Source organism: Coenobita brevimanus, chromosome 43 (genome assembly GCF_032717465.1).
Source record: "Coenobita brevimanus isolate Jiangsu-jjx chromosome 43, ASM3271746v2, whole genome shotgun sequence".
Taxonomy (NCBI): Eukaryota; Metazoa; Arthropoda; class Malacostraca; order Decapoda; family Coenobitidae; genus Coenobita; species Coenobita brevimanus.
In genome coordinates, this window is record NC_136996.1 from 29933855 (window position 1) to 29957157 (window position 23303).

At 43.5% G+C, this 23303-nt stretch overlaps 1 protein-coding gene across 1 annotated transcript in view; it reads left to right on the forward strand.

The window, feature by feature from the left end:
• Positions 1 to 10976: 10976 nt before the first annotated feature.
• Positions 10977 to 23303, forward strand: part of LOC145397866 (solute carrier family 23 member 1-like) — a 33666-nt gene continuing 21339 nt past the window's right edge. Inside the window, exon 1 of the mRNA XM_080270900.1 lies at positions 10977 to 11129. Within this exon, the coding sequence (XP_080127026.1) occupies positions 10977 to 11129 (153 nt within the window). The remainder of the gene's footprint in view (positions 11130 to 23303) is intronic.

Genomic DNA, 23303 nt, shown 5'->3' on the forward strand with positions numbered 1-23303 from the left:
TTGGTTGTGAGGAAGAGGTCAAGTATGTTGGAGCTCTCTCCAAGGCGGTCAGGGATACGGGTAGGGTGCTGTACAAGCTGCTCTAGGTCATTAAGGATAGAAAAGATGTAGGCTTGTTCACCAGGTGGATCCGTGAAAGGAGAGGAGAGCCAAAGGTGGTGGTGAACATTGAAATCTCCGAGAATGGAGATTTCAGAGAAAGGAGAAATGGACAGAATGTGTTCCATCGTAGAAGTAAGATAGTCGAAGAATTTTTGATAGTCAGTAGAATTAGGGGATAAGTAAACAGCACAGATATATTTAGTCAGAGAATGACAGGAAAGCCGAAGCCAGAGAGTGGAGAATTCAGAAGAATCAAGTTCAGGAACACGAGAGCAAGATAAGTCGTTGCGTATGTATACACAACAGCCACCTTTGGCTTTGAAATGAGTATAGAGAAAGTAGGAGGATACAGAAAAGGGTTTGCTGTCAGTTGCCTCAGACAGCTGAGTCTCCGTTAGAAAAAGAAGGTGAGGTTTAGAGGAGGAGAGGTGGTGCTCAACAGAGCGAAAGTTAGATGAAAGGCCGCGAATGTTGCAGAAATGAAGAAGAAGAGAGTCAGACAGTGGTTCCAGGCACCTCGAGTCGTCACCGGGAGAGGGGCAGATGGCGGGGGCATTTATGGTCCCCCCCCCTGGGGACTCCGAGGCTGGGTGAATCAACGCCATTTTTGGTTAATTTTGAATAGGAAGTGTAGTGTGTACTGTGCATGTAGTTTGGTGAAGATAGATAGAGAAATTTGTACTGGAGAGCATGCTGGCCTACTCTCTGTGTAACTGAGACACTGAAAAAGTTCAGCAAAGGGGGATGGTCAGGAACTAGTCCTGAGGGCTGATGAAACGGGAGCTCCAGCACTCCCTGTCATCAGCTTTCCATCCACCTCGGGAGTACTGCCCTGCTCGACTGGTGCTTTGGTTACTTGTGTTTCCTTCTTCCTACCCCCAGGCGATTTTGGGAGACTTACTGGAGGGGTTAGAAAGAGCCCCCACTAACCCCATCACTGCTACAAGCCTGTCCCAAGATGAGTAAAATCGTCTGGTGAGGGCAAGAATAAAATGTGAAAGTACGTCATCTGGCTGAGAGGGATTTTGGTGAAGTTTAAACACAATGAGGTCATAAATTAATTGATATACTTGCCTTTATAGCCGACTGTATCTGTATATCTTTATGTAATGTTTTTTTACCTGAAATGTTTCCATGTGAGCATTTCTACATATCACCCTCCGGTAAGGCAGGACTGATGTGATGGATGATGTTGTATAGAAAAGTAGATTTATTTTTTATTTAGCAACTCCCTAACCCCCCCCACAGAGAGAGAGAGAGAGAGAGAGGGGGGGGGGGACAGGATGCAAAATCTGGGCTTTTTATCCACTTGAACTGACGCAATATCGTGTAACTGTTGAGTGTTATAAATGAAAATCGCCTTAGCATTATCACAGCACTATTTCTTACACTCCATCTTATAACATCTCGCAGCAGGTGGTGCCGGCAAGCTCAAGGGTCATGCTACTTAGGAAATGCATTAGTGATGAAACAAAGGCTGGCAAGAAGGAAGGTAATTTCTCTACTGATAAAAAAGGCTGGCAACGTGTAAACAGCACAAGAACGAACAGGCTGCAAGCATACTCAGAAAAGCAGCGTCCAGATCATGTTGCCAATATCATCATTAGTGTAGCACCTGCCTCGTATGGACAAACGTTTCCCATCACTGTAACATGATTGCATACATATGTCCAAATACTGCTGTATACTTGTATCCAAACATGTTACCAGCAGTGCTGTCACCACAGCTTCAAGGGCACGTGGGGACGCGCACTTAGGCATGGATGGGAATGTCTCTAAGGAAGCACACACACACACACACACACACACACACACACACACACACACACACACACACACACACACACACACACACACACACACACACACACACACACACAAGCACACGCACACGCACACACACACACACACACACACACACACACACACACACACACACACACACACACACACACACACACACACACACACACACACACTTATATCGAATAATTTACGTATTCCACATCCATGTTCATAACATTCTCTGAAGCATTTCCACACTGAGCCTTAGGAATCATGCTTAATAACACCAAACAGATCCTTTTTCATTTTTTATTTAGGTTCTTTATATACCATTCAGTACAAGCCCCACCACTCGACAAAAATAAAAGTCTGTCCTGGAAATCAAGGAAAGGCAATGATCTGACTCACTTGCCGAACCAGTTCAACAAATTACTGTGAACGTAATTTCCAAGGATTTCCACCTGTTAATTATATTTATTTATTTATTTATTTTTTTTTATAATGGAACACAGAGGGCATGCAAAAGTCACATGATATTTTCCAGACTGGGTTGGTTATGGCCTTTCTAAATTTAAATCCCAAATCCGGTGATGCCAGCATGACGTCAATTTGTACCTGAGGAGGTATCTTGAAGGTAGCCTAATAGGTTCTTGCGATAAATAAATCTTTGCTGTAATTTGTTATCATGAGGCGTTTAATTTTGTCGTACTTTTTCGTTATTAGTGACTCTGGTTTGACTTATAAAGTGTTCGGTAGCTGCTGGAATGAGGACAAGCGGGTACACGAACAATCTTACATGGAATTTAGTCTTAAGAGAGTTTATAAATATATGTCAGGAGGTAAGGAGTCTGACACGTCGCTTGCGTCAGTGTGCACACAGTGGCGGTGAAAGGTGGGTGTGTGGTCCTTGTGTCTCTGAGGTAAATCTGTGGTTTTGGAAACTTCTCAACACATCTCCCTTAGCGCTCTGTTCAACACATTATACCTCTGTGTCCTCCTGAATGTTACGGATGCAAACGATGTCGACATAACGTGATAGAAAAAGGAAAAAAGAGAATGTTCAGGTGTAATATGCTTAATGAATCGCTAAGATAAAAGTGCTAGGAAGGCGACTAAGAATATGCCTCGTTAAAGCATCCCTTTGAGCACCGGGTTTCCTGTGTTGGTCAGATGCTTATGGTGGATTCTGTTTCGTCCATGACTTGTAATGCGAACCGTGAGCAGTGATTTATGATTTTCTTTCTTTTCTTTTCTTTTTTTTGTATTTTAATGTAACCAGTGAAGGGAAGTTAGCTCAGTGGGGGGCATAAAAGGAAGGTGGAAAGAGTATTTCGAGAAGTTACTGAACGAAGAAAACGAGAGGAGCGTTTTTGAAGATGGGACGCCAAATGAGAGAGAAGCACCTGAAATTAGTGGGGAAAAAGTCAAAGTAGCACTGAAAAAGCTGAAAAGTGGGAAGGCAATGGGATCGGATGAAATACCAGTAGAGGCATGGAAAAACCTGGGAGAAGATGGACTAGATGTACTAGTAGATTTAATGCAGAAGGTGTATGATCAGGAGAAAATACGGGAGACCTGGCGAGAAAGTGTGATAGTACCGATCTATAAGGAAAAAGGTGACATTCAGGATTGTGGGAGCTATCGGGGTATAAAGCTGATGTCACACACAATGGAGATTTAGGAGAGAATAATTGAGAATAGATAAAGGGAGGAAACAGAGACTGGTGAAAAACAGTTCGGATTCATGCCAGGAAAACAACAGATGCAATCTTTGCAGTGCGTCAAATCCATCTGGAGAGAAGCGGAGGAAGCTGCATATGATTTTGTCGACTTGGCAAAAGCCTATGATACTGTGCCAAGGCAGGAAGTATGGAGATGTATGAGGAAGTAGGATGTTTCAGAAAAGTATGTGCGACTGGTTAAAGATATGTGTGACCGGGTGAAAACTTGGGTTAGAAGTAGTGTTGGTGTGACAAAAAAATTTCCAGTAAAAGCTGGGCTACATTAGGGATCCTCATTAAGTCCCTGTATCTTCGATTTGTTAATGGGTGTTATGGGGAGAGGCATCACTGAAGAGGCTCCATGGGTTATGTTGTTTACAGGTGATATTGTGCTGATAGATACCACCAGGAAGGGAATAGAACTGAAATTCGATGAGTGAAGAAAGAAAATGGAGGACAGAGGACTTAAAATTAGTAGAAAAAAGACGGAATATCTATGCTTTAATGGAGAAAAAGAACAGGGAGATGTGAGTTTGGTAGGAGAAAAGTCGAAAAGCGTTGGGAGATTCAAGTATTTGGTCTCGAACATAACAGCTGACGGCGGACTGGATGCAGAAATTAACCATAGGATACAGGCAGGATGGAGAAACTTGAGGGATATATCAGGAGTGTTATGTGATAGAAGAATCAGTGCAAGAGTGAAAGGGAAAGTATATAAAACGGTGGTAGGGCCTGCAATGATGTACGGTTAGAAACCTTGGCCCATAAAGAAGTCTTAGGAGAGAAAGCTGCAGGTGGCTGAGATGCGGATGCTGAGATGGATGAGCGGGGTCACGAGAATGGATAAGATCAGGAATGAGAGGCTTGGGGGAACGATTAAGGTTGTGGAAACCTCAAAGAAGGTGCAGGAGCGGCGACTACAATGGTACGGACATGTAATGAGAAGGAATGAGACTATGTGGGTAGAACAGTGATGGGCATGGAAGTGGAGGGTAGACGGAGAAGGGGTCGACCGAGGAGGCGGTGTATGGACTGTATACAGCGAGGTATGAGGGAGAAGAATATAGCAGGGGATGCATTAGGACAAAGACGAGAATGGAGACGACTGGTCAGAAACAGCGATGACATATAAACATGGGCAAAGCTGCGGAAGAAGGAGAAGTGTGACCAGTGTACAGAAAACAGCGATTCAGATATGCAAGTTCGAATATTAGACAGTAATAGGAATGAAAGCCAGTGCAGTGTGAGGCACATCGATTGCCAGGAGGATACCTCCTATTCCATGGTTTTACGGGGAAAAAATTGCCGTTTTTAGTGTTATTAGTGGAAGATAAAGCCGTTTCCAATTACATCACCTAGAGGCCAACTCCCCACTCACCTATTTTTCCTGAAGGACCTTTGATCTACTTTTCCCTATAGACCTAATTCCTATGGACTTATTTTCTGGCTTACCCCATATACCTATTTACCCCATGGACCTATTTCCCTCATGGAACTGATTACTTCCTATGGACTTATTTTCCGCCATGGACCTATTTACCCCATGGAACTATTTAGGGGACCCCATGGACGATTTTCACCCCGTAGACGTCTTTCCCACCATGGAACTATTCCCTAATGGACCTATTTTCCTCACCATTCACCCACCCTTCCAACAACCAACCCGTCTGAGTAGTACCTGGAGAGTGTAGGTGAGTGAGGTGGAAGGAGGGAGAGGAGGGAGAGGCCGAAGATAAGGTGAACGCCTGGGCTAGAGAGGATGGTGTAAGTTAGAGGAAGGGCAACCTGATGGCGGAGGATAGGGTGAATCGGAGGTGCACTATTTGTAGCCACCCCTCCAGGATCAAGGCGTCTCTAGATAGGTAGATAGATAGACAAGTAGATAAACAGATGACAGGAGTAGATAGATAGACAAATAGATGACAGGAATAGACAGATAGATGAACGGATGACAGGAATTCACTACAACCTTGATATCCTTCTATACAAAGGAAACATAAAGAAAGGTAACAACAGACCTGCCCAACAAACAGTTCCGAGGGGCCGCTTCGAAGTACATCATGTGAATCGGTCGGAAAAATTAAACTCTTGTATTATTTTGGTGAGAATAGGCAATTAATAACTTGAAAAGGATGATGTTGATGCATCTGGAGCTTTATTCAACCTCTCTCCATATCAATATAACATCTCCTATGTTATATATATATATATATATATATATATATATATATATATATATATATATATATATATCTTTTTTTTTTTTTTTTTTTTTCAGTATCCCCTAAACTCGAATCCTGGAATGGTCGCCTAAGACTAATGTATGTTAAATGTTGACCTTAAAAGAATTTATATAAACTATGCCCGAGCAGCATTAAAACTAGATGTAATACGGAGCAGGTTATTAATATGCAAGATAAATAAGTACATAAATAAATAAATACACACATAAGGAACAGATGTTAGAAGGTCTACCCATCTGGCAAAATTAACGACTCAATGATGGTGTTTATAAAGGAATCAGAACACATATTATTCTTAAGGAAGTATCCGTAAGCTAATCCTAATACAGATCGTTTATATTACTTTATTCATTTATTTTTATTTTTTATTTTTTTTTTTTGGTCGCATCAGCATTGACACTATATTCCCTTCCCCTATCCTGCCCTAAAATCCCCATCCGTCCATCTTGAATGCTGGGGCGAAAAAAGTCAACTGATACTAAAATAGCATGCTAGTCACGAAGAAGTGCTATGGAAAGGATGGAGAGCCATAGCACTGTCTTTTTCCTCCAGTGACCGCGAAATAAGCTACAAAGAGAAGAAAATCTGGGCCAGGTTAGGGTGATATGAGTATAGTTTGGCTGTGATGCTTATGGTAGCTGTATGGTGAAAACAAATGCATATATAAACAATTTTTTACATAACATTAGCTAAACACTGTTAACAGATGAGGTCCTCCGTCTTGAATATGAGTCGTAGCAAGGAATTAAAATTAGAATGTGGTGCTAGTCACGAGGAAATGCTGTGGCAATGATGCTGAATCTTAATTCTGTCTTATCCTGACACTGAGCTGCTTGACATGTGCTACTAATGAACGAAAAGATTATATCCGTCTAGCTAAAGTGACTGAATTATAGTAGTGATCATTGTTGTAGCTTCTCGTTCATATGAATGTGAACCCAGTGGACTGCAGGCTGCATTTTCACCGCTTTTAGCAATTCACCACGAGAGAGAGAGAGAGAGAGAGAGAGAGAGAGAGAGAGAGAGAGAGAGAGAGAGAGAGAAATGATTGACGTTTGTATAACCAGACAGTTTACTGGCTCGATTATATCAGTGCCACCACGGAAAGGCGTCCCTCTCCATCACCAATATTTCAGAATGACGAACACTGATATTAGTTTGATCAAAATGATTTTTTTTTTTTTAATATATCCAGGAAATTTTGTCTACTGAAATTATTTATGGGGAAAATGACAGTGATTGCGAAACATATTGTAAGACTCAATTCCCTCTTAGTAAATCCTGGAGGATGTTTAGTTTTGAAGAAAGGGTCATAAACCTATTTCCATTTACTGCGTCTCAGTATTGTATTTTAGAGTCCTGACACTATTTCTTTCAGTGTCTGTTCTCAATATGCATGGCATCAAGATCGTGACTGCGCAGCGTGGCGAGGCATTATTCTTACTGAGCTTCGACGTGTATATAGCGTGGATTATTGCTTTATTAAGCAATATTGTTATTTTTCTTTGCACTTTGTTTTCTTAGAACTTGTTGATATTATACAGGAAGGTACCCTAGGGTAACCCAAGTACTTGTGCCAAATTTAAATGATCTTGACCTATTTTTGAAGGTTATATTCTCATTTTTAGTGCAAAAATTGCATATTTGAAATTGAAATCCTATGATACAAAGGTTTGCTGAGAATTTTGGCTGAATATTTTGCAATTTAGCTTAGTGGAAAGTACCGAATTCAAATCTGCTCAGTGTTTTCTTTGTAACACGTTTTAGAGAAAATCACAAAAGCTGTAAAGCTGTAACTTTACAGAAGTGTAATTGTGTCCCTTTTATTATCTGAAAGGAATATGTTTACAGTCAAACATACAGTTAGCCAGTTTTTGAGACAAATGTAAAATATACCCAAGCTTTCCTCCACACCTTTGTCTTCAGAACTTGTTGACATTACACAAGAAGATACCTTATGTTAATCTAAGTTCATGTTTTAAAAATGAATGACCCTGAACTATTTTTGAAGGTCACAAACTTGTTTATGATGCCAAAATTTCGTACCTTATATGCAGTACGTAGTTATGGCGAAGCTTCCTTATTGTGGCTACACAGTAAGTCGTAGTAGTAGTAGTAGCAGTAGTATAGCCTTTCATTATATTGTGGGACAAAGCAGAGTTACAAGCATAATTTCCTTCACTGTAATGGAGATGCAGTGACTGTGTCCTGAATAACAGGTGTGCAGAGGGAGGAATGTAATCTCACTCGCAAAAACTGTGACCTTAAAAGCTAAAAAAATAATAATAATAATGTCAAGTATAGTAGTAACGTAATACTTGAGAGGCAGTGGGATATGATGCAGTTTGGGTAGGCTGTTCCCATACAAGGAAAATATTTATGCTATACCGAGTTATAACCCTTAACAAAGCGTTATATCATTTGTGTGGGTGCCGGATAGGGATGCCTTCATGTGATGGCACTGATTTAACCTAGCTTCTCTGCTGCCAAGGTATGCAAGTGTCCCGAGAATGGAGACAGGCCACTCTTGAGATTGCACTCCACAGAGATCACGCCCCCCCCCCCCAAAAAAAAAAAAAAATAGCAATAACAACAAAAACAGCAACAACAGCAAAAACAACGGCAATAACAACAATAACAACAGAAACGTTAAGCTAGAATGACAATAGCTGGCAATCTTTTGGTCCACTCTATTTCTTCGTATACTTTTTCCTCTTTATTATTCTTGTTATTGCCTGAGTTTGAACCAGCTCCTCGACCACTAACAGATCCTGGTGTTCTCCCTATTTCGAATATAGCCTGAAAAAAAGAAGGAACTCAAGGCTGATAGGTTGCAATATATGTCTTCTCCAAAAAAAATCTAAACAAAAGGACAAACTCAAGAGTCATTCATTATGAAGATGTCTGTAAACGTAAGGTCTAAAAGCAAGGCAGTGAGAAAGGTAGAATAATGGAGACAGTTTCAGAGCTGACCAGTTGCATATGTGTACTAAACCTGGGTGTGCGGATTCATTCTTGCATCAGGGAGTTGGACAGTAAAGGAATGAGTGTGAATTGTCAGACAGGTGCTGCGGGCGTCGTGAGACGTCTGTGGTAGTCTTTCGTATCCTCTCCCACTGATTTTGCTGCATTCGTCCCTTGTGGCCTTCAATATTATATGATATCTACACTACCTATGAGAATGAGATTTTTTTTTAACATTCTGGACAGCTAACACACACACACACACACACACACACACACACACACACACACACACACACACACACACACACACACACACACACAAATATTCACTGTACAACGTGAACCGACGTATGTGCATTAATTCTTCCATAGTTACATGTGTGTGTGTGTGTGTGTGTGTGTGTGTGTGTGTGTGTGTGTGTGTGTGTGTGTGTGTGTGTGTGTGTGTGTGTGTGTTCTGGGAATCACGATTACTGGGGTCTCAAGGTGATCATTATTACCACCTCTCCTCTTCCTCCTCTTCCTCCTGCTTTCACAATGCTCCTTCACCCACAATGCTCTACCTTCTCCTCCTCCCTCCCTTCCTTATTCTCCTCCTAGTTCTTTTCCTCCCCTTCTCCTCCTCCTCATCATCATCATAATTATTATCATCACCATCATCATCATCACCATTATCATCATCGTCTTCTTCCTCCTCCTCCTCCACCTCCTCCTCCACCTCATCATCATCATCATCATCATCACCACCACCACCACCATCATTATCTTCCTTTTCTTCCTCCTCCTCCTCCTCCTCCTCTCCTCCTCCTCATCATCATCACCATCATCACCATCATCACCATCATCATTATCTTCTTCTTCCTCCTCCTCTTCCTCCTCCTCCTCCTTCTCCTCCTCCTCCTTCTCCTCATCATCATCATCATCATCATCATCATCATCATCATTATCATCATCATCATCATCGACTTCCTCCTCTTTCTCCTCCTCTCACAATGCTCCTGAGTGCATATAAGTACCCTAATATAAGTACAGTACGTTGGAGTTCCCTGCAAAGTAGCTGGCATTTTTAGTACCGGTATACCAGCTTGCTGTAGTCCGAGAGTGTTTGTGTAGTATACTGAGGGATGAATGCATAAGTGTGTGTGTGTGTGTGTGTGTGTGTGTGTGTGTGTGTGTGTGTGTGTAGACAGATAGATAGATAAAGAGATAGATGCGGCATGTGCTGGAAGTGTACAAACGTCAGAAATGACAATGATTAGGTGGATGTGCAGTGCGTCTGCGAGGCCTGAGGGGCTAGGTTTACAATGGAAGAGCTGAGAGGTAGGATGGGACTGGAGTGTATTGGTACTGTGAAGAGGAGAGGTAGATTGCCATGGTTTGGGCATGTGGAGAGAATTGGGAATGCTAATTTAGTGACGAAATTGAAAAATGTTAATGTTAGGGATAGGGCTGCGAGAGGCAGACCACAAAAGACCTGGGACGAGGTCACTGAGTGTGACCTCAGGGATAAGGGACTCAATAGGATAAATGCCAGAGATCGAGCAGCGTAGAGAGCCGTCATTAGGTGACCAAGGCCGACGCATGGAGGCATGTTGGAGCTTGTAAAAATGAAACGATATATAATGTGTCAGATGAAGAGGCCCACTAAACCAGGCCAATATTTTTTACTGCGTCACTTTGTGGAGGGGATGGATACTTAGGCTTACTAGAAGAGTGTCAGTGAGGTGGAGGGAGAGAGACGAAAGGGGAGATCATGGATGAGATGGAGTAATGGAGTAGTGAGATGTACAGTATGAGAGAGGGTTGTGTGAGTTAGAGAATGGGCAGCTAAATGTCTGAGGACAGGGCGAGTGGAGTCGATTTGTTTGTGGCCACCCTTTACGAGGTGAAGGCATCTGGCGGTAGATGGATAGATAGCTAGACTTAATGGACCTCACTAAATCAAGCTACATACTTTATTGTTACTGTTTCTATTATTATTATTATGATGATGATGATGATGATGATGATGATGATGATGATGATGATTATTGTTATTATTGTTATTATTATTATTATTATTATTATTATTATTATCGTCATTATTATTATACTATACTTTCTTTTTACTCTCAGACAGACAGCTGGAAGATACAACTAACCTTCCCATTCACCCGTCATGGCAGACAACCCGGCTTTTCACAATGACAAGGAAGGGGTTGTGGACAACTTCGATGACCCCACCCCTGCCAACTCCACCCCTGCTAACCCCACCCCTGCTAACCCTACCCTAGACACAGAAGCACCCACCTCAGCTCTGCAGAACAGTACGGTAGGATGATTTTGGATTCTCTCTCTCTCTCTCTCTCTCTCTCTCTCGACGAAGTACGTGAGAATATGCAACCATGAGAGAATAATTTTGGATTCTCTCTCTCTCTCTCTCTCTCTCTCTCTCTCTCTCTCTCTCTCTCTCTCTCCGCGGTGATGGAAGTAAAACGTGAGCTCGAAAAGCACTCAAAGTTCCATTCCGTCATATTGTTGTGTCGTCTTTTTTCACTACGCGACCAGGAAAACTAATCTAAAATTTCCTTTACCTTCCTTGATATTGTCCTTGACGTAGTTCTCGTCGGCTTTAGGTATGTCGGTAACACTTTATCCTTAGCCATTCATTTTCTACCTGTCAGTAGTGTTTTGTATGGTTGGTGCTGATGCATAGTATGTCGAAATATAACAAGACTTTAGGAACATACAAGGCAATATCAAGGTGAAATACGCAGGGAAAATCATGAAAAAAAAATGCTGCTTGTAATATATTCTGCTGTCGTGTCGTTTGCCTTAGTAGTAGATGTAGTAGTAGTAGTAGTAGTAGTAGTTGTTGTTGTTGCTGTGGCCACGTACTCATATGAAGCATGAACCCGGTGGACTGCAGGCTTAAGTTGCCCTCCTCCTGCAGTCCCACCTTCGTCCTTTCAGGGGGTAGGGAAGTAGCTCAAAGATGGGTTCATAGCTTGGCCTTTGATCTGCTTTGTCATATAGCTGGTAGCACGTGAAGGCGTCCCTCTCCAGCATTTCTCTGCCTTTGTTCAGGTTGTACCAAAGTTATTCTCAGCCTCTGTGTGGTACAATGGTTGTCTCTGCTATTGTCCCAGCTAGGCAGTACTTCGTTTATTAGTCTCTGCAACTACAGTGTTCCCTGCTTTTGTTCAGGTTATGCAAAAGCTCACCATCAACATCATCACAGTCATCACCACCAGCTGCAACGGCACCTTCATCAATCATCCATCATCCATCATACATCATCATCATCAGTCACCCATCATTCATCAGTCATCCATCATCATTGGTCATCCACAATTATCAACCATCAGTCATCAATCATTAATCATATAACATCAATCATACTTCATTCATCAATCACCCATCAATCATCTCTCATCATCAATCATCCATCATCATCCATCATCAGTCACCACCCGTATGCAGCTACACTTTCCAAATCTATCGTGTTAATAATACAAGACTTCAACAAATTAATGTATACAGTCACAGCCCTCCCTTTCTTCATACAAATTATACAGAAATGAACAGTCGGTGTGCTGCCTCGTCTCTGTCTTATTATCCCAGTCTGACAGGTGTATAATTCCCCTCATAATATTGTGTGTGTGTGTAATTCACCGGGTCGGTCAGGATCACTTGATGGTCGTGATGGTCAGCTTTTACCCTCCCGGAAGGGAGCTGAGAGCTCATATAGTCCGATCTAAGGGCAAGGCTGTGACCTTCACACACGCACACACCCGTCCCCTTGCTCAAGGGGGACAGTAACCACCCACTTCGTCAGTGAAACTTTTCGCAACCTGAGCTAGGCTCGAACTCCCGTCCTCCAGTTGGCAGGCGAGAATGTTACCACTGCACCAACGAGCGGTGTAGAGAAGCCCTTCATGTTCCTGTAATGGTTTGGATCCCGGGTGCTGACTAACCAGACCCAGTGTGTGTGTGTGTGTGTGTGTGTGTGTGTGTGTGTGTGTGTGTGTGTGTGTGTGTGTGTGTGTGTGTGTGTGTGTGTGTGTGTGTGTGTGTGTGTGTGTGTGTGTGTGTGTGTGTGTGTGTGTGTGTGTGTGTGTGTGTGTGTGTGTGTGTGTGTGTGTGTGTGTGTGTGTGTGTGTGTGTGTGTGTGTGTGTGTGTGTGTGTGTGTGTGTGTGTGTGTGTGTGTGTGTGTGTGTGTGTGTGTGTGTGTGTGTGTGTGTGTGTGTGTGTGTGTGTGTGTGTGTGTGTGTGTGTGTGTGTGTGTGTGTGTGTGTGTGTGTGTGTGTGTGTGTGTGTGTGTGTGTGTGTGTGTGTGTGTGTGTGTGTGTGTGTGTGTGTGTGTGTGTGTGTGTGTGTGTGTGTGTGTGTGTGTGTGTGTGTGTGTGTGTGTGTGTGTGTGTGTGTGTGTGTGTGTGTGTGTGTGTGTGTGTGTGTGTGTGTGTGTGTGTGTGTGTGTGTGTGTGTGTGTGTGTGTGTGTGTGTGTGTGTGTGTGTGTGTGTGTGTGTGTGTGTGTGTGTGTGTGTGTGTGTGTGTGTGTGTGTGTGTGTGTGTGTGTGTGTGTGTGTGTGTGTGTGTGTGTGTGTGTGTGTGTGTGTGTGTGTGTGTGTGTGTGTGTGTGTGTGTGTGTGTGTGTGTGTGTGTGTGTGTGTGTGTGTGTGTGTGTGTGTGTGTGTGTGTGTGTGTGTGTGTGTGTGTGTGTGTGTGTGTGTGTGTGTGTGTGTGTGTGTGTGTGTGTGTGTGTGTGTGTGTGTGTGTGTGTGTGTGTGTGTGTGTGTGTGTGTGTGTGTGTGTGTGTGTGTGTGTGTGTGTGTGTGTGTGTGTGTGTGTGTGTGTGTGTGTGTGTGTGTGTGTGTGTGTGTGTGTGTGTGTGTGTGTGTGTGTGTGTGTGTGTGTGTGTGTGTGTGTGTGTGTGTGTGTGTGTGTGTGTGTGTGTGTGTGTGTGTGTGTGTGTGTGTGTGTGTGTGTGTGTGTGTGTGTGTGTGTGTGTGTGTGTGTGTGTGTGTGTGTGTGTGTGTGTGTGTGTGTGTGTGTGTGTGTGTGTGTGTGTGTGTGTGTGTGTGTGTGTGTGTGTGTGTGTGTGTGTGTGTGTGTGTGTGTGTGTGTGTGTGTGTGTGTGTGTGTGTGTGTGTGTGTGTGTGTGTGTGTGTGTGTGTGTGTGTGTGTGTGTGTGTGTGTGTGTGTGTGTGTGTGTGTGTGTGTGTGTGTGTGTGTGTGTGTGTGTGTGTGTGTGTGTGTGTGTGTGTGTGTGTGTGTGTGTGTGTGTGTGTGTGTGTGTGTGTGTGTGTGTGTGTGTGTGTGTGTGTGTGTGTGTGTGTGTGTGTGTGTGTGTGTGTGTGTGTGTGTGTGTGTGTGTGTGTGTGTGTGTGTGTGTGTGTGTGTGTGTGTGTGTGTGTGTGTGTGTGTGTGTGTGTGTGTGTGTGTGTGTGTGTGTGTGTGTGTGTGTGTGTGTGTGTGTGTGTGTGTGTGTGTGTGTGTGTGTGTGTGTGTGTGTGTGTGTGTGTGTGTGTGTGTGTGTGTGTGTGTGTGTGTGTGTGTGTGTGTGTGTGTGTGTGTGTGTGTGTGTGTGTGTGTGTGTGTGTGTGTGTGTGTGTGTGTGTGTGTGTGTGTGTGTGTGTGTGTGTGTGTGTGTGTGTGTGTGTGTGTGTGTGTGTGTGTGTGTGTGTGTGTGTGTGTGTGTGTGTGTGTGTGTGTGTGTGTGTGTGTGTGTGTGTGTGTGTGTGTGTGTGTGTGTGTGTGTGTGTGTGTGTGTGTGTGTGTGTGTGTGTGTGTGTGTGTGTGTGTGTGTATTTCGTGATCTTGCTTTGAGTGATGGGAATTCCGTATCCAGCTTCCGGTACCATGTTTAAGATTTCTTGCGTGGTCAGTCTTCGTCCACATTTATAAACGTTACTGAGAATATTGATTTTAAGACTGTTTTTTTGTACATTATTGGGTCACATTTATAAACCCTCTTGACTAGTGAGTGGATGAATTAAAGGGCTGCATCTAACCTCTCCAGTGAAAAGAAAAAATCCTCTGAAATGAATAAAATCGTCTGGCAGTAGAAACAACAAATGAAAACCTTCGTCACTGGATCCTCTCAAGATCGCCTGTTCATTCAACCCGTTCAGTGCAATGATGGCCTTTTTCCTGCAACGTAAGATATTATTTGTATGACTGGGAGGTCTGCTTGGTGTCTGCCGTGATAGATGCAAGGCTGAGGAGAGCAGCGTGAACTTCTCTGCTTTCTTTGTTCTTGTTCTTGTTTTCTTTGAAATATGCCCGTACCTTCACTGTGTTCAATTAATCCTTCAACATTCATTTTCACGAGGAATACTGTTATGGCCCCTCCTATCCTCCCCTCCTCACCTCAATTCCAGCTCATTCCACCCAGTTCTTTGTCCCCCACACCCATTTCGTTACCCATTCCCTGACATTTTCATTTTTGGAGGAAAGTCTGTAAAACTTCCCTTGCACTGTAACAATTAATTCTACAACACCCACTTCCACAGGCTATGCTTTCCCTCCCCAGCTCTACTGCCAACCAAATTACCATGCCATCCCATCCATTCCTTTGGTCACCACTCCCATTTTTTCATCCTCTTTGAAAGTTCCATGGGATGATGCATGCAAGTGGTTGACAAAGGCCCTCGTTTCCTTGTTATTATTGGGGTTAGTGCTGGAAAGGGACGACTTTCTGTGGTGGCACCAATGTAAATGTCTGATCAGCTGATCAGGTCAGGTGCGGGTAAGGGGATGGGTCCATATATGACGTGGCAAGGGTAAACCAGTTCTGCTGTCGGACCCTGCTGCGGATGTCGCCTATTGCACTGCGCACTTGAACCTCGTGCTGTGTGGTGCGGTGAAGATCTGTCTCTTCTCCCCTTAGAGTTAAGATATGAATAAATGTGTGTGTTTGGATGAGTAAATTGGGGGTGTGTCTTCCTGTCTCGGCTACCTCCCCTTCTTTGGGGGGAAGCAGCCTACAGTAGGTATATAGATAGATAGATAGACCAAAGTAAACGGTTGGGTTTACTGAGCGTTTAAATAAAACTTCATTAACTCCCTTTCCATCCCTGAAAACGAGGATGGTGGGCTGTAGGAGAAGAGAAACTTAAACCTGTAGCTCACAGAGTTCACGTTTCAGATAAACCTATAACTGTTACTACTACTACTACTACTACTGGGGGTCGGGACTGCGAAACCACTGGAGATCCCTTGCAATAATTTGGTCTCTGAAACTCCGTCGTGGTAGCAGGAAAATGGATGCACCTGAAACAAATAAAATAAAATAAAAGTAAGTAGGGTATTGGGATCGAAATTCGTTGTGACTTAGACACAGCAATTTTAAGTTAATTTCGTTCAATGCGCTATCCTCTGTAATAATTCATTTTTTTCAGCAATGTAAGCAATTAAATGATAGAAACTCATATTAGCTTGTTGATGTGGTATGTTATCGCATCAACTATCTGTCTCTCTATATGTCTGATTGCCTATCTGTCTCTCTGTTTATTTGTCTGTCTATAATCTTAATGTTTATTGTCTCTTTAAGGAGAAGAGAGGCCCGAGGTTAGGCTACTTAGCCCACACACTTAAGGCGAGACTGACCAGTTGCTTTTTCCTGAGAGGCATTATGTGCAACACACCCCAACCACCCCTTGGATATAAAACCCCGGGGACCACATTCGGACGGAGCACCTTAACACACTAGACCACCAGGCGTCCATTTCGTTATATAGATACAACCCAACGTACTAAATAATTTCCCAGATCTGTTTCTCACTTAGACCTCTACATCTTGACCATAGCGCTTCTTTGTGACTAGCATCTGTTTTCAGTGTTAATCTATTGTTACAACTCAATATTCAAGGCAATTTTAGGCCAAGTTAAAGCGGAAAGAGCATTGTGAATTCGCCGTTACCTGGAGCCGTGTTCTGTTCTCAATCCTAGGTTCCAGACTTAGCAATTCTTTATTATGCGATGTAATTTTTTTTAATTCATTTTATTTGTTTATTAATCTGGTTAGTTATTTTAATCCTTGCATTTGGGTGACATCTCTCTCTCTCTCTCTCTCTCTCTCTCTCTCTCTCTCTCTCTCTCTCTCTCTCTCTCTCTCTCTCTCTCTCTTGTGTGTGTGTGTGTGTGTGTGTGTGTGTGTGTTATTCTTGGTACCTCCAGACGACTTCATTCATCCCAGGTGAAATGTTTCAAAATCTCTGTCCGTCAAGAAGGGGCAAACGCCGCACAAAAGGAGTAAGGGGCGCATGGCCTCACTCACCCACCGACTCCATCTACACGGGTCCCTTCATGCAACCCTCCAGGCAGCCACTCTTGCTCCTCTAGGTACTGTATATCCCGACAGGAGTGATCGACTTGCTCCAGCCATGAGCTACATGGCCTTCCCCTTGGTCTCCCCCACCATGGGTTAACTCATTCAGAGATCACCTCGTGAGCAAGATCCGCCTCAGGGAAGCGGGCCACGTGCCCATATAGCTGGAAACGGCGTTGACGTATTATCTGAGTAATAGGCCTCGATTCAGTCTCACAGAGTAGTCTCTCGTTACTCACCCGGTTGTACCAGCGATATCCCATGATCCTTCCAAGGCACTTACTACCAAAGGAGTCAATCCGTCGCTTCAGATCACTGTTTAGTGTCCATGTCTCAGCCATAAAGTAAGGCAGGGAGCACCAGAGCCTTGAAGATGCGAACTTTCGTCCTTCAAAACAAATAACGACAGCGCCAGATACCCAAACTGAGTGAATCCATAAACCCATAAAGAGATAAATGTGACGAAAGATTTCACAGTCTGATATACCGTTACTATGGACCATACTACCAAGATAAGTGAATCCTTTCAAGACTTCTATATCCTCACAACACGCTTGGACAGACTGAACTGCTTCACCCAACAAGCCACCAAATGCCTGGACCTTGGCCTTGGCCCAAGAGACCTTTAATCCCAATGGCTTTGCATTCTCATGAAATTCCTCGAAGGGACTCAGTAGTGTTTCCAGCGACTCTGCTAGGATAACTGCATCATCAGGAAAGTCAAGATTGGTAACCCTGAAACTGCCAATTGATACCCCACAGTGACTTCGACTTAGCCCGGTCCAGTACCCAATCCATACATGTGATGAAAAATGTAGGGGCAAGGACACATCCCTGTCTTACACCAAACCTTACTGGGAAGAAGTCAGATGTCCCCCCCCCCCCACACACTTGACAGCACTCTCAGTGTTTGGGTATAAGCCGGGCTGCAATCAGTCGGATTATCCCAGCGGGAAGCCCACTGAGTCTCAGGAGTTCCCATAGCACCTCCCGATTAACTTCAAACTAAATCGGTCAGATATGGCATTAAGCAACACTGCCACTGCTTTTGGTGCAGGTGGGTTAAGAAATATCGCTTTTTTTTTTTGTGGTCAAGGAATTATGAAACTCTTACACATTATTCTGAAAATTCTGTTGGGTTTCGAAGACAACATCACTAAGTTTCAGAAGTCATTGTTTGCCGCCGTGCTATTTTTCGTTCAGTGTATCGATATTAGAGTCTGCAGTACTATATAAGATAGCATGGTGTAGGAAGAATAATAAATACGTCATCAGAGTGAAGAGACTAATATCGACACACACTGCATCAGTATCTTCACAAGATGATATCAAGGCAAAATAATTCGCTGAGGGAGAGGCGTTAAGAAACTATCCAAGGCCAGCGCTTACTGTCTTCTGCCTGGTAGCTATCATCGTTATTCAGTCGTCGTTGATACCGGCCCTGAGGAAGCGTTGCCATATCCCTCTAATCTACTTACACCTCAATCCTAACTCTAAGTGCTCGAACAAAAGCCAGTAAAATGACCTATATTATTCGATCGTAACTTTCTGTGCCCATAAATAAGAGATTGTAACTTTATTTGCTCGATATTTGGTTGCTGTAACTCTAAAAAGAATATACTGCTATAAAATGACCCATACTACTAGATCGTAAGTTTCTTGGCGCAAAAATAAGGGATCGTATCTTTCTTTGCATGAATACAAGGTTATAAAATGACATACTATTCGATCGTAACTTTCTCTGCACGAAAATTAGTGATCGTAACTTTCTTTACACGAAAATACGGCTTTAGAGTGAGCCATACTACTCAGTCATAACTTTCCTTGCACGAATATACAGTCCATAAAGTGAAACTGGATTATAATAAAAGTACTGCGGTTGATTCTTGTACTGATGCACACAGCTACGGGCAGAATTAGTGAACTCTCCTAAGCATGAGTTGTGCACAAAGGCTCGTATTCTCGCCGATTAAGGAAGTTCCCTAACACTTCTTCCTTACCGATTTGTTTTTGGATACAGCTGATTAATGTAGTTTTGCACTTTATTTACCTAGAGTATGACGAGAGGAAGGAGTAGTTGCAAGGAGAGTGGAAAGGTTACAAGAGGATGAGAAAAAGGCAGAGTATAAGAGAGAAGTGGAGGAACGATTGGGCAAATATGAATTGGAGCAGATCGGAGACGTGGAAGGTGTGTGTAAGATATTTACAGAAGAAATATGTGCAGCATGTGATGTGGTGTGTGGAAGGAAGAGAAGACGGAGGGGGGTGCAAGGAACAGCGTGGTGGACTGAAGAGGTGAAACAGGCTGTGGCACAAAAGAAGAAAGCATACAATGAATGGATGAGAAATAGAGGCGTGGAAGAAGTTGAGAGGCGGAAGAGAGAGTTATATGTGGAAAGAAAGAGAGAGGTGAAAAGATTAGTAAGAGAGAGTAAGAAGAGAGTGGATGAGGAATTTGGAAGGAATTTGAGTGTAAAGTGGAGGGACTGTAAGAAAATGTTCTGGAGAGAAGTGAAAAGAGTAAGACAGGGTGGAAGTGAATTTAGCAGGGGAGTGAATGATAAAAATGGTAGATTACTAGTGGAGAAGGGAGAAAAAGTGAGCAGATGGAGAGAACACTTTAAGGAATTGTTGAACGTAGAGGATGGAAGTAATGCGAGTATAAGTGGCTGGGGAATGGCTGGGAGAAGGAGGGAGGTGAGAAGACAGGAAGAAATCAGTAGGATAGAAGTTGTGGAAGCAATGAAGAAAGTTAAATCGGGGAAAGCCCCAGGAATTGATGGAGTGTGTGGTGAAATGCTGAAGCATGGGGGAGACATAGTAGTAGAATGGATGTGGAAGATGTGCAGATTGGCCTGGGAGGAAGGTAGAGTCCCGAAGGATTGGAAGTCAGGTATAATTATTCCCTTGTACAAAGGAAAAGGGGAAAAAGAAGTGTGTGGTAATCATAGGGGCAGTTGTCTTCTTAGTATAATAGGAAAAGTGTATGGTAGGATACTTATAGACAGAGTTAGAGAAAGAACAGAGAAATTAGTTGGAGAAGAACAGGGAGGCTTTAGGAAGGGAAGAGGTTGTGTAGATCAGATATTCATTCTTAGATCTTTAGTGGAAAAGTTTCTAGAGAAGGGAAAGAAGTTGTATGCGGCTTTCATGGATTTGGAGAAAGCATATGGCAGGGTGGATAGACAAGGATTGTGGAAAGTGTTAAGAATATATGGAGTAGATGGGAAGTTGTTGAATGCTGTGAAGAGTATGTACGATGGTGCGAAGGCTGCAGTACGTGTGGATGGTGAACTAAGTTAATTTTTCTCTTTGAAAGTTGGTTTGAAACAGGGTTGTGTCATGTCTCCATGGTTGTTCAATCTGTACATGGATGGGGTAATAAAAGAGATACAAGGTAGGGTAGTGGATGTTGGAGTGGCCCTGGTGAGAGAGGATAGTGTTTGGAAACTCCCTGTACTGTTGTTTGCAGATGATACTGTGTTGTTGAGTGAAGACGAAGGGGAGCTGCAAGGCTTGGTGGATGAGTTTGGGAGAGTGTGTAAGAAACGGAATCTAAAGGTGAATGTAGGGAAGAGTAAAGTGATGGTCTTTGAGAGGGGTGAAGTTAGTGAATGTACAGCGAGGTTGGATGGTGAGGAATTGGAAAAATGTGAGTACGTTTAAGTACTTGGGTAGTGTGATGAGTAAGGATGGAGGTTTGGAGGGTGAAGTGCTTGAAAGGGTACAGCAGGGAAGAAAGGTTGCTGGTTCTTTGAAAGCAGTGATAAGAAGCAGGGAAGTGAGCATGGAAGTGAAAAAGTTACTACATGACAGTATTGTTATACCAACTCTAACGTACGGAAGTGAAGCTTGGACATTGTTGGAAGGACACAAGTCAAGAGTGAGAGCAGTGGAAATGAGTTATTTAAGAGGAGCCTGTGGAGTCACGTGGAGAGACAGGCTGACGAATGAAGATATAAAGGAGCGTTGTGGTGCGGATGTGGATGCGATAGGAAGCGTTATGAGGAACACACTGAGGTGGTTTGGCCATGTGGAGAGGATGGAGGGTGAAAGACTGACGAAGAGAGTGTATGTGAGTGAGGTGGAGGGGGGAAGAGGGAGGGGGAGGCCGAGGATGAGATGGAGGGATGGGGTGGAGAGGTATAGGAGAGAGGGGGGTGTGAGTTGGGAGCAGGGCAGTGAAATGGCAGGGGACAGGGCGACTTGGAGGCGATTTATTTGTGGCCACCCCAAACGGGATTGAGGCGTCTGGCAATAGATTGATAGATAGATAGATGACCATATTGGAAGAATTTAGTTTAGACAGAATGGACAGTAAGGTGTAATAAACAACATTAATCGGTTAGGAAAAGGTGTTAGGGAGCTTCCTCAACCGACGAGAATGCGGAACTGGGCGAGTGAAGTGTACAGTCAGGAGCAAAAGTTTGTTGACAGTTCTTTCTCATCATCGTGTCCTCCCTTCCATAGTTCTCATTTCCCTTCAGGCGCGTGATTGTCCTTCCTCCTCATACTCTTTAGTGTGTTCTATACGTCTGTCACATAATAATGGGTCACATACGCCCTCCATTGCCTAACCCGGAGGTGCCAGAGAATTTTTACTCAGGCTGTATGTTTATCTACTTATACAGCCGCCAAACACTTCATGGACAAATTAGTGTCAATATCTGTGCTTAAAAAATACGTGTAAATAAAACGCAATATACCTAGACCTGTTATGATGACTTGTTTATCTTGTGTATTTGTTGAGATTCTTTATAACTGTGATTCCTGGTGTCCTTCCCCCCATAGCGGGTTTTGGCGGTCTTTACTTTCACCCTCACCTTCGCCTCTGCCCTCATCTCTCTCTCTCTCTCTCTCTCTGTAGATAGTTGGGTAGATAGATAGTCAGATAGCCAAATAGACAAATAAATAGATAGATATATGGATAGAAATATGTGATACTGTGAAAGAAATACAGATTAGAGGGTAAGGTGTGAAAGCAGCCTATTGTTGATGATAATGTTCTGTTAATTGAGGATAAATGGGAGTTGCAAGGCTTGGTGAATGAGTTTGGAAGTATGTGCATGAAACGAAATTTGACAGTGAACGGAGTGAAGTTGTGTGTGTGTGTGTGTGTGTGTGTGTGTGTGTGTGTGTGTGTGTGTGTGTGTGTGTGTGTGTGTGTGTGTGTGTGTGTGTGTGTGTGTGTGTGTGTGTGTGTGTGCGTGCGTGCGTGCGTGCGTGTGTGTGTGTGTGTGTGTGTGTGTGTGTGTGTGTGTGTGTGTGTGTGTGTGTGTGTGTGTGTGTGTGTGTGTGTGTGTGTGTGTGTGTGTGTGTGTGTGTGTGTGTGTGTGTGTGTGTGTGTGTGTGTGTGTGTGTGTGTGTGTGTGTGTGTGTGTGTGTGTGTGTGTGTGTGTGTGTGTGTGTGTGTGTTTTCGAAGAAGGGAGACATGGTGTGCATACTGAGACTGAAAAATTAGGCAATGGAAATACCAGAGCGTCTTCAGGTATCAAGGTAGTGTGATGAGGAAGGATGAATGCTTAGATGAAGTGCGAAAGAGGGAACACCAGCAATGGAAGGCTTCAAGTTCACCGCTGATAGAAAGTGGTATCCTCGACCTTGATGATCAGTTGCCTAATTCATGGCCCGTAAAATTAAGTTTGAGCGTGTATGGAAGAGCTGCCTGCCAATGTCAGACGTGTGCAAGCTCGCCGGCACTGTACTGGCGCTGACGAAATCCCTTCACGTTGTGGCTCTGTGTACCCTGGGTGCAGCGATGCAGCTGCGGTGTCCACTCGGGAACCAAACTTCCTCATATTTCCCTGCACCTTGTCGTGGGAAGGACCGTGGTTCGACCTTGGTGATGCGCTGTCTACCATAAGGGGGCGCCGGTTCCCCACATAGAGTATGTATTGCACTGTACCTGTAGGATGGCCTTACAGAAGCAGTTACCTCTGATCGACAGGATTACTCGGCTAGACAGATTGGAGTTAAACAACGGCAACAACAAAATACTGTACTGTATGATGAAGCTAATTAATATGGTGTTGCAGTTGCGATAACTTAGCTCCACTTGGCTATCACATTAATGTCTTATTGATGTGGATTGTCTTCCGTACCATTTATTTTCCTTCAGGTGTTACGCAACGATGTTTTTCTTTCATTGCTCAGTAGTAGCTTTTATTTTCC